This window comes from Atheta coriaria, unplaced genomic scaffold (genome assembly GCF_025399875.1).
Source record: "Atheta coriaria isolate IRGN ID8LTWV9N9 unplaced genomic scaffold, Caltech_Dcor_3.1 hic_scaffold_8_pilon, whole genome shotgun sequence".
Taxonomy (NCBI): domain Eukaryota; kingdom Metazoa; phylum Arthropoda; class Insecta; order Coleoptera; family Staphylinidae; genus Dalotia; species Dalotia coriaria.
In genome coordinates, this window is record NW_027045450.1 from 2,352,630 (window position 1) to 2,369,446 (window position 16,817).

A 16,817-nucleotide genomic window follows, 5' to 3' on the forward strand; every position below is an offset into this window, starting at 1 on the left:
ACGTTTTCCCTGAAAGCGGAAAAAAATACCACATCCCTATGGATAGGGATGATATAACCCCCGCACACTCATCAAGAAAATATTTATTTTTAACCGATTTTCATGAAAACGTCAAGATTTCCAGCTTTGGGGAAACACAAGTCATCGGAAATCATAAACAAAACTGGATGTCGATGCGTGTCATTCATAATTGTATCGATTGGGTGGCAGGGGTTGAAAGAGGCGCATTAAACGCAGCGCAAATTCGCCGCGACGTCGAATGAATTACGACGTTGCGGATGGCAACGAGAGAACAAAAAGCCGCAAGCGGCGAGACTCTGTCGAATTCTCCTCTCTCTGTGCGCGGATGAGGAAGCCAAGACGCAGGCAAGAACAAACACCCTGCGCCGTGCCGACACGTGTACCACCGCCCCCAGTCCCCCGTACGGGTAAAGTGTGCGCGAATGTAATTTTGCATATGAGTCGCTGAATATCAGATGTAAATGCGGTGCGCCGGATCGGATCCCATTTGGCGAAACGCTACCTGATACGGGCGGGAAGACGCATCGCTTTCTCATATTTGATTACAGTTCGCTTCGCAGGATGTGCTCACACGTTGGTGAGCTTTACGTAGCACTTTAGCAAATTGTGCTCGCGTTGAAGAACGCAAAAATCGCGCTACACTTTTCAATTAATACCCTGACTTTGACTAAGCGTCCTGTGAGTTGTTGAAAAAATGTAATTGAAGCTGGATAATTAAATTATACGCCTACGTCGACCGCGCGCGCGTCAAGTGAAGTGGAATCGCGTAATCTAATTAATAAATGGCGCGCGCACGCTCGGACCTGATTCCAGTTCGAAAATGAAATTAGGAGGCAAACAGTAGGTGATTACGGAAGTTGCCATTAATTACGCTCAAAACTATCTGATCAATAAACGGACTAACTAAGCTCCGAGGAGGTAAGTCGCGCGCGTAGTGGAGCGCAGCTTAATGCGAACCGATCGGCCGTGCGGAAAGCGCGACCATGAGGATGAGGAGACGCCGGCGAAAAGCTGTAGCGACGCCGAGGTGTGAAATACTACTCGCCTGGCGGCGGCAACGACGGCGTTGGAGCGTGCGCGAGGTCAATATTTCAACTGCGTCTGAAATGCGATATCGACATGGCAAAAAATAAACTTCCGTCAAAAACGCACTGTATATATATATGGGTGTGTGGAAAAGTGGGCAGCCGGCCAGATACTTATTGCCGCCAGAGCAATCATGCGGCATACATTACCATTGGCTGTAATTGCGTTTTCGACGTTGAATCCGTTTCTCGGCCGTCAACGTTTTCAATAAACACACGGCGTTGTTCGACGAAAAAAGAACTGCATTATAATATCTTACTAAAAGTACCCTATTTGTTAGCACAAAGGAGAAGCGAAAAATATTTTCCTGGATTTAATTGAATTCGGTGAATTATTGCGGGCGGCATCCCGAAACCCGACGAGTCGGACGACTGCGAGAACAAAGAGGAAGATGTCGGGCTGGAGCGCGCGGCGGAACAAACGTCCGACGTTCGGAATAAAAAGGCAGACGCACATCGACCGAAATGCGATGAAAGAGCGGGAAAGCGCCCAACCATTCCAGAGTTTAACTCCGCGCACCCACGACTGCGCCAAAATACGACCGGTCGAACACGATGATTCTCTCCGTATTAGGAATAGAAACGTATTTACTGCATATTCGTGGACGGCAAACACACGGCGCGCATAAACCGGAAACAAAGCAAACGCAAAAATTTTCATAGACTCATCTATATCCTCTACAGGTAAAAATTTTGATTTTTTTTCTTCTTTGACCTAAGAAAGTCGAAGTTTTTTAATTACGAAACCTTTATGGATCTATTAGTATCAGCTCTCGAAGATGACGGCAAATCCCATTTGCAGACGGGGGGCGGCGGTCGTCGAAGTGCGGACGTTGCGAGTTTTTAAGACTTTGTTGATACTTTCGCTATTGATTGAAATCGGCGACGCTCGCGGTATGCAAAATGAGCGCATCGCATCGCACAGCACAGCACGGAAAAAGGGACACGACGCGCTGGAAAAGTTTTCCTAATTAAATTCGCATCGGGTACGCGCGTCACTGGCTATCGCCGCGCACTTCCACATTAATGGGACTCAATTACTTAGTGTGCGCATTAAAAATTCGCCAAAACGAATCAATTTTTATCATTTTCAGCGCCGCGCAGTGTAAAAATAGCATTTTTTTAATTGCGCTTAATTTTAGCAGCGTCAACAAGCTGTTTTCCGGTATTTTGTGTTTTTAAGCTCCGCCCACCTCAGTGTTTTTCCGCATTAGCACTCAAATCAATATAATTTTTTTCCTCGGGTCTATTTAGTATTCTCATTCTCAGCGATTATAAACCTAGATCGTTGTGTGTGTGTGTGTGTGAAGGACTTTTCCGAGCCGAGCGGATAACAAAGGTTGCGTGCTCGGAGGTGAAAATTATAACGTTACCCACCCTCGGCGATGCACAACAATTCGTTGTGCTGTAGTTTTTAAAATGGCCTTTTAAAACGCAACAACAATCAATGCGACCCCGCACGACACCCCAGCGCTAACACGAATTAGGTTGTGTTGTTTTTTTTCACTACCCCCACCACTATTCATCATGGATCTGTCAAGTGTATTAATCTTGCTGTGGCCTGGGAAATTTCGTGCGCTATGCGCTAACGTGTAATTGTTTTAGATTGCAAAGGACGAATGCGAATTCACAATGTTGTTTGTTCGGCATTGTGTGGCCAGGGGGTTGATGGTGGTAGTGTATATGTGCGCATATTGAAATGCCTTTAACTGGATGTGCGTGCAAATTTTGCATTTATTTGCAGTTCAATAGAATTCGTTTTGTATTTCGTGCACGCAATGAGTTTCCATGATTATACCACTCGATGGCAAAAGCTTGTTTGCTACAAACGCCGAAATTTACTAGGGTGTAACCTGACGGTGGGGTTTCGTGCAACGGACGGTATGAGGTGCGTGGTGGTTTTGTGAAATTGCGTGCCCGACCGGAATCGAAAATGCAACATATTTACGTTTATGTTTTAATAGAAAACAAAAGCGCGAGCTTTGAGTACGGAGCGTTTTCGGCGTGCGCGCCGACACAATGCCTCGGTTACGGGTTACGGTCAACGACTACAGGAATAATCAAATTTTAATTACTCGTAGTGGCTAATTGGATTAGTCGGCGGAAAAACCAACGCGGAGTGCCGATGCCGCATAACTTGACATACGTGTTGCACTTTTAATCCCCCGCACGAAAAGCTACTGTACGTACGATGGGATAGAATAGCAAAAAAGACGGCTGCTTTTGTGCAGTAAACGAGGTACATTAGAGAGATAATTCTTTCCGTGGCGCGTTGAATACACCGACACGGTGGGTCGCAACCAAAGTAGAATTTATGAGGGTCGGAAGCTCGCCTGCATATGATGATAAACTTGACGGCACTAATGGTAGCTAAATTTTCGGCCGAACGGGCGCGTGTGGCCCCGAAAAAGCTTTGATTCAGCCTAGGACCAACGCTGGTCGGCGTTACACTCCTGGATTTCCGCTATTTTCGCTCGATTATGGCGAAAGTTATTCGGGGACCTGCCAAATGCACGCCTTGCACCAAGGGGTGTAATAACCAAACCAACCTCACAAAGCTTTCTTAAAACCCAACGCTTCTCATTTTGTTACTGCGTATTCCTATTCCACTGACAACATTTTTGTTTGATTTGTGCCAGCGGCAGAGAAAAAAATATTCGCAGCGCTGAAATTGTTTCATTTTTTTACGTTTTTTGAAGAGCTTTTGCCTTCCGTCGTGCAAATAAGATCATATATACGCATTACGATACACTACATCACTTCCTCGTTTTCGGGGCGCAGAGTCTTCTGTATCGAGGCCGTCAGGCGTGCTATCAACGCCGCCATCGCAGTGTGGAAAATTCGAAAAGATGAGGGATAAATGATTGTCTCGTCGATGGTAATTTATCAAAGGAAAGTCAAGCCGAGTCACCTTCGTCACGCCAACGATATATCACACTCTTTCCCGGCGCAACAACCCCGCCAACGCGAATATTAAATATTAAATTTGCAGCAAAGTTAAACTTTCAACTATTACACGCGTGTTATTACAAGGACTGTCAATAGATTCTTATACAAGTACTGCATATAAATACGGATTTTCTAAAGGAAAAGTAAAGTAATTTGAATGTTGCGTACTATTTTTTTTAATTACAATTAAACACGGAAACGAATATATATGGATAAGTATTAAACGTTTGTTGTAACGATTTCCACTATAAGATAAGCATGGTTCTTGGTTCTTGGCAGGAACGCAACGTCTTGTTCTAATTTTTACGATGCTAAACACTTTAATGGCCGCAAATTAAGCAGAGTATACACACAACTAAACGAGCAACGCTGGCTGTAGAATAAAGAGGGTTAGCAGGTAAAAGGGGCGGTTGTGGTGCAGGGTGCGCAATGCTTAATTACCTTATGAATATTACAATTTTTCTCCGTTATCATTAATTATACGACACGCGACAATTCATATATCAAGCGAAAAATTTATACGAAGGCGGCGGTGGCGGCGGCAGGGTTGCAAAAGAGGGTTATAATAAATTATCCAGATATTGCAATTTGTATTCAACGAAAAGAGGCCGGATGAATCGAGCGGAACGAGCGGGTGCTGCGCGGATAGTTTGTGCCGAATCTAAAGAGCTGGTTCTTTGGCGCAGGGGCGGCAGCGGCGGACGATACGATTCACTCGACTGCACTCAAAGCGAGCATCGAGCGCTGAGTTGAAGCGAACGCTGTTTTTACAAGCACTTGTTTAATCACTTTTCTTTCACTTTCTTCGCTCGGGAAACTATTAGCAAGCTCGCTGAGATTTTTCCTCGCTTCGGGTAAGAAGTTGAACTTATTGCTAAGCCGCGCTGGCACATAGATTATTTAACGTGATTTATTTATTTTAAATAGGTTACATTGAAATTTCCCGGACGTACGCGCGACGCTTTGGAGGCGGCTGAAAGCTGGCGGCATCAGCGCTTTGGCGATTACGTCGACGCCAGGCGCCACTACACAAGAATTATTATTTTTAAGAAATCATTACAACAAGAAGATATAGCGACGCCGGGACGCACAATACAGCGCCGCGCCGGGCTCACCCCCACCCGCCCCCGTCGTCGGCGCCGCCGCTCGCACATTGCCTGTCCGCTAGAGTGCTCAATAAATAACGGGAAATTGGAGGACAACGCTGACAAAAAGGAAGAAAGCGCGCCGCGGACCGATATAAAAACGACCGAGGCGACGACCGGGGGCGGCGGCAACGGCAATGCCGGCGACATGAACAAAAAGCCGGAATTCATCCTCCGATCATTAGTAATCTATATCAAAAGTTTTGCGCAAAAATTTAATTATCATAAATCACAATCACCGAGTTAATAATTATAAAATAGTTGTATAATGATTATTATACACGAGTGGTGGTTAAAAAACTAACCAGGATAAAAGTTAAATCGAGAATTGTCGACCGACGTTGTGGCATTGTTGGAAAGAAAAAGCACATTAAAAAGAATCGAACAAAAGCGGTTGGCGCGACGGCGCCGCAACGAGCGAATAAAAAAATCATATTTTATTAAAGTGTCATAAAGTTAAAGCTGTTCAAAGACAAAGGTTTAATATGGCTTAGTCGCATGTAAAACAAGTGCAGCGAGCTTGGTGTGTGTGGTTTTTCTTGCGCTTCTTTCGCCGCGTCACGATATTTCCACGCTTCTATGCGCGTTAATTATAAATGAACTTTTTACTCGTTGCTTTTTTTTTTTAATTCAACGTCAATTTAATAGATTCGTGATTGTTGCGTTGTTTTCGGAAACATGCTTTTAGCATTTTCCATTTGCATTTTCCATTTGCGTAGCTGGTACTTTTGGTTAATTCAATAAACCTGTACCTGAGCGCCTAATTGGAAATTATCGATTCTTGCGATGCGCACGAGCGAGCGCGCGCGTGAGCGAAAATTAATTTTAAAAGATTAATAGCCGCCTACATTACATAATGTCTATTAATTATGTGATAAACATGTAGAGTGCTAATTAAAAAGGTGTTCCGGTGGTGGTTTTGCGGGGCGCGGAATTATCGTAAAAGAGCACTCTCACTCGTCGCCGCCGCCATTAAGGATAACCAGAGTGATAGCAAAATATGACGGTTTTACGTGTCGTGACAACAATGTGCTTTTTATGCTGTACGCTCGTATAAAACCCACATTAGTTCAAAAAAAAAAACGCGCGAGGAAAAAAAACTCAACCGGAGAAAAACACACAACACCGTCATGATGATGATGAATTTAATGAAATTAAATCGAATCACTGTTAAATGAATCGTCACATGCATGCCGATCTAATAACAAGTTTGTTCTCTCGGCGTTTCAGTGCGTCGCTAAATGAAATCAGCGCATGCCACGTCCGCGTCGCTCGTTAGGCGCAAATAATTGAAATCGAACCGAGCGAACGGAAACAACCGTCGCAAATTGCAATCGTTACATAATACCTCAATTAGTATCAGCGTTACACATTTTATACACACGCCCAGTTTTTTCCCTTCCTACCACAGCACGAGCACACGATATTCGTCAAAAATTCTCGACAACTTTTACGCGACGCACAAGTGTGTGCAAATTGGCCGGGGTGAATGTTTTTTTTTAACGAGCGACATTCACGCAGTCAAGCGCACTTTTTAATTTGCCATTTAAAAGTCGCTCGACAAACTAATTAATGCATTTTTTTTCGTAAATGTTTGCGACAAACTTATTGATGGCTAATTAGCAATATCCCCTTTGAAAAAGGTTAATATTGGCGGTGTGCAGAGGGGAAAACATCAAAAAGGTCGCTCCGTCCGCATTTAATTTTTTTTTTGTGTGTTGTGTAGCATTCCGAGGTCGAAAACAGGAAATAACGTATTTGCGACGCGCGCGCAGATCCGATTGGCTAGAGGTGCGTGTAAAATATAAAAACGCATGCAACACGGCACAAAAGTCGACGTAATTTAAACAGTTCAATAACAGCTCGCGCGAAACGTCACATGCCGTTTATGGCGGCGCGCAAAAATTTTCGTGCTGCGCCAAATTGGTTTAACCATGCGGCGATTAAAAAAAAATCAAATTTTTCCGTGGGTGGGCGGCCGGCGCAAAATTCCGAACACTCAAATATGCGGGCAATTTTTGTTTGTGATCGCTTCGACTGGATGAAATTGGATTCGAAAGTGGATTGTGGTTGAATGGCGTCGCTTGGATGAATTTTATATTTGTGTCATACGGCTAACCAAATACGTACTTCATAGGATACATTAGAGTGGAAAGCAAAAAACATTCGCCAAATAGCGAAAACCGCCGGACAAATTATGTCGAAATTTAGTTTACGCATTTTTGCACAGTTTTATTTAAATTTTGCGCATAAAACCAAAATCAACATAACGAAAAATGAATTTTAGTACACAGACTAGATATACGCATGCGCAAGCTTCATCCTGTGACTAAAATCCATTACTAAAGTATTTTAGTCACCAAATTATGACAAAATATAGTTTACGAATTTTTGCACAGTTTTATTTAAATTTTGAGCATAAAAAATAAAATCAACAGAACGGAAAGTGAACTTTTAGTGCACAGACTACAAATACGCATGCGCAACCTTCATCTCGTGACTAAAATCCATGACTAAAGTACTTTAATCACCAAATTATGTCGAAATATAGTTTACGCATTTTTGCACAGTTTTATTTAAATTTTGTGCATAAAAACCAAAATCAACATAACGGAAAACGAATTTTAGTACACAGACTAGATACACGCATGCGCAAGCTTCATCCCGTGACTAAAATCCATGACTAAAGTACTTTAGCCGCCAAATTATAACGAAATATAGTTTACGCATTTTTGCACAATTTTATTTAAATTTTGTGAATAAAAACCAAAATCAACAATGTGGAAATTGAACTTTTAGTGCACAGACTGCAAATACGCAAGCTCCATTCCGTGACTAAAACCCGTGACTAAAGTATTTTACTCACGGTTTTTGCGGTACATATTAAACGGACTTAAACGGGAGTTTTGGTTCACTTCGTGACTAAAATCCGTGGCTAAAATACTTTAGTAACGGTCGTGTCTAAAGTACCACTTTTTGTACCGCAAAACCGTGAAAAAACAATGAAAATAGAGAAAAATGTTAATTATACACTGAATGGTTTAAGTATCCAAGTATTGATGTTAGAAGCTTGAGTGAAAACATACCAACCAATCTTAAACATATCATTTGCATAAAACATGTTTGCGGTTTGCGCTTTTGGCCGCCTCTTGGCATGTGCGACCACGCTCCGGCGCTCACCGCCGACAGACAAACGATACGAACCACTCTATTAGACGCGCGACATAATTGCAAACACACGGCGCCGCACACAAACGATATGAATGAAACGCGAATAAACACAACATGACGGCGCCCGACTGCACGTGCAAACCGAGTAACTCCGCTCGACGTTCAATTAATCTAATGTAATGCAAAGGCTCTGGGTGTTGTTGCGTCGCAGGTTACACCGTGTATATCTCGACTATCTTCAAGCACGAACCGAAGCGCTCCATCGCCTCGCATGCAATGTGTTCTCACGTGTGCCGCCAACGCCGCCGCCGCTATGATAAATGCAATTAAGCGGAAAATGTTTTCAGCGGGTAATGAGGGCGCACTGTGTGCGCTGACCGCGACATGCACGACCCTGTCCATTAGGCAATTACTTAGGTGTGATGCAGCGCGTCGAGTTGAATCCAAGTGTGTTTAAATTGCGCCCAGCGTGTGTGCATATTAATGCGCTCGAACAACGTCAATATCAAGGCGCCTCCACCATTTTTTTTTAATAAAAATTACAATTTATACAAAATATGATCCTGTTTAAAAAATAGATATGTACATTATGGCCACTCATGTTTATGACTTATAAGGCTATTCATTATTGATACAATATTTATTACAAGGCGAAATTTGTATTTTTTTTGCGGAGAATTTAAATTCTGGATGTGAATTACACTCTCTCGCGAGAGGAGAAGGAAAGACGCGACGACATGTGCGGAATCAATTTCGTTTGCAAATCGGCGCGCCGATTTTATGGGCCGCGCGATGTCGAATGCAAGAAACGCGGCGTAATGACGGGCGACGGCAGTGGCACCCTTTTCGAATTAGAACTGAATATTCCGATAAGGTCTCACTGCGCGCCGCCACGCGTTCTTCGCTTAATGCATGCGCATACACTCTCCGGGTCTTGCGGATTCAGCATCGCCGGAACGAATATCATCCACAAAGCAAAAGCAAACTCCATCCTCCTACCACTTCCGGCGACTTCTAATAATGCAACTAGATTGGATGGAAGCGGCGAGTCGTTGGCATGGTAAACACGTGCAAGGTGTGCACAACTATCCCAGTGAGTAGCTAAGAAAATCTCCGCTGGAATTTTCTCGCCCCCACGGTCGATAATTTTACAAAACTGTCATCCGCAAATGTTGCGCTCGCTCCGGGATTTTTATTCGAAAATAACGCATAACTTTAGCGTGCAATATAATTATTCCATTTATTTTTACAGCCGTGTGTATTTTACGAGCGTCGCAGAAATCACCGCGCAAAATAAAAATATTTTATAATGATTCGGGAAATACGTGATCCGATTACGTTTAACGTATCAGCCGCCCGGAGAACAATGGCTATTATAATTTACTCGCGCGCTTGCTTGCTTGCTGGCTGCGGAAGTTTTACGGCTGCGCAAGCACACGTTTCTAAAATATTGCACCCCGAAATTGCGACACACACGGAGATAATATAAATATGCCCCGGCGAGTTTGTACGTACGTGCAAGACCGCAATTGTGGCTTGCCGGAAGTTTTTTCTCTTTTGGTTTTCAATTTCCTTCCAAGTTAAGAATTATGCCCACAGGATGGGTCGGGGGGTGTATACAATAAGTGAAGACATCCGGTAGTTAATAAAAGGAATCGCGCGCCGATCAGAAAACGCCGCAGTGGCCGACCCAGTTCGACTCTTCCTTTGTCCTCGAATCTGGTGCCTGGCACTGTTACGCTGCACATTTGTAACCAATATCACGCCTAACTTTGATCCAAATAAGAAGCTCCCATCCTATCCCCCACTCCTACCGCTACTTTGATGTCGTATTAGATGTCGAATTTAATTATCTTGATCCACGCGGATGAAATTGAAGATTTCGGATATTCGTTTTCTTTCACCAGGTTGCTAATGCAGATTACTAACTTGGCTACCGGAATGAATAAACTTCTCAACTCAAAGTATTTAATCGCGCGCCGCCAGCGGATAGACAATAAGAAAGTTGGAGATAACTTGGATGGAGAAGGAGATGGGGATGGGTTACTACAACCGAACAAATTAATGAATAAATGCCACCTCGTAAAACAAGCGCCAACGTCTGCGAAAATATTTTTTCACAATTCTGAATATCTTCTATTAATTAACTCGACGCAGACATTCGGAGAGAGGAAATTAATGTTATAAGTGGCACCTAGTAAAACAAGCTGTAAAGATTTTATGTCCGTTTTGGGTCTAAGTGGTCACCGCAGTTTAATTACGCGAAGATGGCGAATATTCAACCGATTAACTCTTTGAACAAAAAGTTGGAATGGAGGAAAAGTTAGCTCCCCACATGTTGAATCCGGTGTGTAAAACGCTTCCGTTTGTAGAAACTTGTTGGCAGCGAGTTGCACATACCTGCTTTGTTCATGTTCGTCGTGTTGTGATTCAGCGAGGACAACTTTGCGCTCTGATCCAATTTCGCTGTCATCGGTAGCTGTCCGGGTGTGTTCATGGCCGTCATCGGCGGTGCTGGCATCATCAGCGTCGACATGGTCAACATCTTCGTAGCGTGGAATAGTCCCCGATACGTTTAGGAAAATAACTTTCTTCTCTGTTTGTTTATAACTATTTTGTTGTTGGATCAGTGTGGAGGTGCTTGTGTTGGTGGGTGTCTGATGCTATTGATGCTATCTCCTTAGTGGTAGTAGTTGTAGAGGAGAGAGAGTGGGTTTTTTTTTAAATCTTTCGTTTCGATTAGCAGGTACTTGGATCTCACTTGAGTGTTTGCACTATCTACATTTACGCGCGGTGTGTGGGGGCGCGCGGTTTCCGGTGTGCGAATTGCCGCGTGTGCGCTCGTGACTGGCGGCGGCGGATGACTCTAGCCGCGCGGCCCGCAACTTGAAGACTGCTGCTGTTGGTGGCGCGCGAGACTCATCGTCGTTCGGCGCTCGCTAAGGTGGGGGTGGCGGCAACGGCGGCGGCGGCAACTCTGACAGAGAGGGCACGTGCGTGCGATCGCGGACAGCGTGCGATGCCGACTGCGGCCCGGCGGCGGCGCGATCGCGCGCGCGGCCCGCTCCAGCGCGCCGAACGCGAGTTGCGAACCGCCGCCGCCGACCGACCGAAAGATAAACAACGCGCGGACGAATCAACACAATCGGACCGCCGTTTCATGCGTTTCGTGCCCTCTGTTTGCGAATTTCATGCCGTTGGCACAAACTGGTTTTTGATTTTTAACAACATATCAAAGACCAAGACAATTGAAAAATTATTTTTTCGGAATTTTTTTTGCCTAAAAAACTCACAATAAACACTCGAATTTAAAGATTAATGGTAGCAGATCTATAACCACCCCTATTGCGATATGAAGTAAAGGGCAAGCGTGCGGTCGATCGGTCGAATCGGGGGGTTGAACGATCACACGAGACAGGCGATAAATGCGATCTGCCTACTCATCATATCCGCTTTGTGTGCGCATCGCATTTGCTTACATATTACGGGCCTGTAACTAATAGTCCTTGTAACCCGCCGCCCTTATTTACTTTTAAATCTTACACCAAACACTTCGCAGTGTTGTCTGCATTTTTTATTTAGCAAATATCAAAAAGCGCCAAAACAAACCGACGTAAAAGAAAACGAGAGCAGAGAAAAAAAAAACAGAAAGAAGTAAATGTCAACTGCTTCTGCGAGACTCTCAGCAGTCCAAAAGGAAGATGGCAGGATAAAGGGAGACGCGGCTAGGATGCTACCCTTGTGGCACAAATGAAGCGTTATATTTATGATCCCCGGGAAAGCATTTGGACTTTTAGAGACGAATGCGTGTGCGGGCGCGATTGCCGCCGCCGCCACCGCCGCCGGACGGACGACCGACCCTCCCGGTCCGAAAGTTACAGACCGGCCCCCGAAAAAGCAGCCAAGTCGGCTCGAAGTTATAGTTATACGACTGCGTCTCGGTGCCAACATATTACGCTCCGCGCACATATTCCGTGCGTGCACACATTCCTTGGACCGTCATGCGAAAATCGCCGCCGAGATGACACCAGATTTGCTGAATATTAAAACCCCTCATTCCCAGCCAAACCCAAACCCCAGCTTCCGGCATATGCCCACCATGCTGAGCAAGGTTGCAATTTTGGACAAAGTGTCGAAATTCTGATGATGAATATTTGATTAATCTACTTTTGCGAGGAAATAAAAATGAAACAAACTGCTACAAGTCTACAAGGTACGAAAGCCGACCGAAGCCAATATATCTTTCATTAATAATTGCCAAGCGCAGACTGTGGAAAGCGCCCGGGCGCTTGAATTTTCTATCATCGGCACTGATTGAATGGAGTGCACGAGCGGATGCCCAAAGATTATACCGAGTTCACCCCCCAAAATGTTCGTGTGTTTCCTAAGGCAACATTTATCTCTTCGGCCCACTCCACACATTTCGCAAGGTGCCCGTTCGCAGTTTCGGCACGGATCACTTGAGAGCCTTGCGGTTTTCGGATCCAGCTTGAAGCAGAATATCGGAATGTATGCATCGTGACACAATTTCACCGCAGCGTGCATTTTGCATTATTTACCTCGGTTGCATTCGCCAAAAACGAAAAAAACGACAAAAACATTTGGCAACACTTTGTATAAAATAGACTAGACGTTAACTAGAAGATAGCTTCAAAGTCAAATGCACGAATGCGGAATACCTAAGTGTTTGCCCTCCATGTGTCCAAAAACCTAATTTCGAACATCCGCACTTTGACAGTTTAAGCGTTCGAATACCTGCGCGGAAATTGAAATTGACAACCCCGGCTGGTTAACATAACACCAATACATACAGAATGTGTCAAGTCCAGACATACCAACCCCTCTTACTCTATACTTTTGCCGGGTGAAACCTGCTTAAGATAAAGTGAAATCTTTTTTGTTTGCATATTTTGTGCATTCATTCAAACGCGCGGCTTAGAAACAAGTTTGACTCCTTCGACACAAGTCCTGGGATCCCTTTTCGGGGATGTCACGATCATTTGCTTTCTCGGAAGTTTGGAGCGTCCTTCCGGTTTCGTTTTCGTGGAGCCGGGGGGCGAATAACGACCCCGCACAGGCTCCTCACGTAAAATACTTTACATATTCAATTACAACGGAGGCAATAAAAATTTTACTCGCATGTCAAAACGTTAAAACGTCACGTATACCAACCCTCATGCCGGTTACCGCGACAGTCTATCTCAGGTATAGAATTTATACAAAGTGTTACAGAAAATTTGTTTTTTCTGCAAAACTATTGAAAGTTTTAGGGTTTTTGGTGGAATTTTGGGTTTTTTTCTGTGACACTCTGTGTGTTGTGAGGAAGAGATAACCGTTTCTTTGACGAAAACGCGCAAACTTAAATATAACGACCGGCGACCGCTCCATGCACGCATATACGAATTTTTTATTGTTGATATATCATTCGCGGTGCAGGACGTCGACGACGACGCAGAGAAGAGAAAAAAACGAGTACATGCCCATTTAAACATAAAACCGCTGCCATTTTATTTTTATGTGTACCGCACGAGCGGCGTAATATGTAAGATTTAATGGCACGGATGCGATGCGGTGTCGTTTCGTTTGGATCGCGATTCTGGAACGCTGCCGTGCGCTTTTGTCGCAGCTCTCGTCGACGCGCCAAAAGTGTCCGTGGCTGGCCAAGTGCAGAACGCCGTCTTTTTGGCAAAAACAATCAAACAAAACTCCATCTCCATATTAACATCTAGTGTGACTTAGAATTAATTTTTCGGTTTTTTGGTGAGTTATCGCGTTGTAGGGTTCTAAATTCTGTGTCAATCCAATTGTTTGACCGGAAAGTATTAAATATCCGACGGGACGGTGAAATATAGCGCGTTGAATAGCTTTTATGGCTGTTGCACCTAAAGCCAAAGACGGGCGCGCAGGAAAACTAAGCTTATTTTATTATGGCCGACTGTTACGCCGAGAGCGGCTTAATTCGTGTCGCATATATCTCCGAAATTACACCGACCTCCGAAAGCAAATATAAATTACCGGCGAGAAAAATGCTACATTAGCCGCTGCATCCGCGTGCCGCTTGTAGAATTCTAGTAATGTGTTAGAAACAATTTACTGGCTCTCCCAGCAACATTCTACAACACGAAACATTTGATAATCAGCAAACGAGTGCAATTATAATGATCTATGCATCAAGGTATCACGGTATCAGCGGGTAAACACTAAATACAGATTCGGAATCTATTGTGTAAACATTGCACAAGAAATTGACGCTTTGATTTGCGGTTTTGGTGGTGGGGTCGTGTTCGACACGTGCGCTCCTTTGCAAGATGCTGCAGGTGCACGAGCAGCACGCTGTATGGATCGTACATAATTTACATGCCCTGGTCGAAGCAGATTAGACGTGCGGCGGGTTCGTGCCGTTCGCCAAACGATATTAACCTTACGAAACAGCGCCAAACATCACGCCCCAGCAAACCGATATTATTCATAACACCTACCCAAAGAAGCATCTCCTCATCTCCACTCAGGAAAATATAAAATATTCTAAAATTGCCAAATTTGCCAGAATCCAATTTAGATGTGTGTGTGTTATTTGTCACCAAGAGGAGATAGGCGTACGACATCAAACAAAACCGAGTCCTGGTGAGGTAATACTAGATGGGTGTTGTTTTACTTAAGGTTCCAGACCATGAGCCTCTGCTGCCGGTGGTGGTTAATTAACGAATACATGACAGCCACGCTTAACGAGCCCGCAGCTCTCTAAAGGTGTATCTATTTATTAAATTAATACAGAGCTAAGAGCAAGACTTGCGGAAACATAAGCTTTACAACATGACAAGAGGTTAAGCCCTTTGAAACCATCCCAATGCCTTTCAGGCTCTACTATTCCACTTCCATCTTGACCAAGACAAGAGAACAGGTTTCAACATTGTGAGTTTTTTTTTAAATAGAGTTTTGGATAAAATCTAAGCAGTGCGGTTTTAAGCCGGGGCGCGCACTCTCCGAATAATTGAAGGAAAGATTTTGATAAGTCGCCAAAATGCTGGATTACATTCCGGCGGGGGCCTTGGCGGCGCAAGCAATGCGTGTGCGGGAGTGTGGCGAGCGCCCAAGGATCGATACGGCCGGAAGCTCTTGCAACAGCGTTTTATCTCTTTGTTGTTATCGCGTATTATTTTTTTGCTACCAGCTGCAGTGTGCGGGGTAGTAATTTTTGGAGAATGTTTACAGCGCATAAAACCGAAATTAAGGATAGACGTTTGTTGTGTGCGGACGAGAAGACCCGCTTTGAAGCGTTTCAAACTTTGCCCTCTCTTCTTGAAGCTCATCGTAAAATTCTCCTCGGGATCTAACCATCTAACAAGGATTTATCAATGTAAATTCTTAATGCGTTCAGACTTGAAAGTCCGCAACGAAAACGTTTACCTTATTTAAAAGGATCAACGCAGAAAAAATTGTGTACGTTGCACAATTCACATCAAAACTAAACGTCACGTTTTGTGTTCAGTTGCACGTTACATCCAACGAAAATGATTGACGCGCAGCGTTTGGAAACGATCATTTTCCGAGCGTAGCATGCAGAATTTTGAAATTTTGAATTACATTCTGGTTGGTCTTGGGTGGGTTTCGGACCCAGGACCCGAATATTAATAGGCGGCTAGTAGATTTTGATATTTGATTCGGGCTTGATTTACGCGGCGCACCCGATGGATACAAATATGCTGGACGCTAGATGGGGGGCGGCGGATAACGGCATCGGAAATCGAGCATTTGTTGTGTTTATGGCACCCCCATGGCGCTGATTTCTAAGAGGAGCTTACGCTCGCCGCACTCATTACAGCTCGCGCCGCCGTGTGGACGAGATAAATCAAAACGGCATATTGGCCTGGGGGCGGCGGCGGAACACAACTTAGGATGCGGCACTCCGCGCGCGCACAATGGTTCAGTGAATAAAAGGGACGCGCTAATAAACCCGTGCGCGCCAAAATTCGGGTCATGATGCAGATATGCGTGTGTATGTGTATGGGGGGCGGCTGCGTGTCGTACATCCTGCTTGTGCCGTGACTTTACGCACTCATTCATCCTCATTTCGCGCGCGGGTCATGAAAAAAAAAGCGCCGCCCGTGTGCACTAATTGCGTTTATCCATTTGAGTTTGTTAGTTTAAATGAGACCCGCCGGTGTAAGTACGCGCCCGGGGGCGGCAGCTTATTACACGTCGACATTCCCCTTTTTCATACGCGCACATTTTGCGGTTTATTACTTAAAAGGTGAAAAATTGTGCGTGTGAAAAAAATCACACGCCTATTTTTTACAACCTACACACGCGCAGGGAGCTTTTTAGCGAAAATTGCATAGATGAGAGATGAACTGAAGCGTGCGCGTCAGGTTATGTTCGACATGACATCTATACGCCATTTGGAGAAACGCATTCGGAGCTATCGTCGTCATGTATATTTATGCTT

The 16,817-nt window shown here is 44.4% G+C and overlaps 1 protein-coding gene and 1 long non-coding RNA gene across 6 annotated transcripts in view; one reads left to right on the forward strand and one right to left on the reverse strand.

Annotated features, from left to right (window-relative positions):
* The window catches only part of LOC135797196 (uncharacterized), a 140,007-nt gene that overhangs the window by 29,885 nt on the left and 93,305 nt on the right, over positions 1 to 16,817 (forward strand). The gene's annotated exons all lie outside the window — the stretch shown is intronic.
* The window catches only part of LOC135797194 (cytotoxic granule associated RNA binding protein TIA1), a 90,579-nt gene that overhangs the window by 24,707 nt on the left and 49,055 nt on the right, over positions 1 to 16,817 (reverse strand). Inside the window, exon 1 of one of the 4 annotated variants that reach the window (XM_065309433.1) lies at positions 10,772 to 11,384. The exons of the other annotated variants lie outside the window; for them this stretch is intronic. Coding sequence (XP_065165505.1) covers positions 10,772 to 10,916 — 145 coding nt within the window. The 5' untranslated portion in view covers positions 10,917 to 11,384. Of the gene's footprint in view, positions 1 to 10,771; positions 11,385 to 16,817 lie in introns of those variants that run through there. 4 annotated transcript variants of the gene reach the window in all.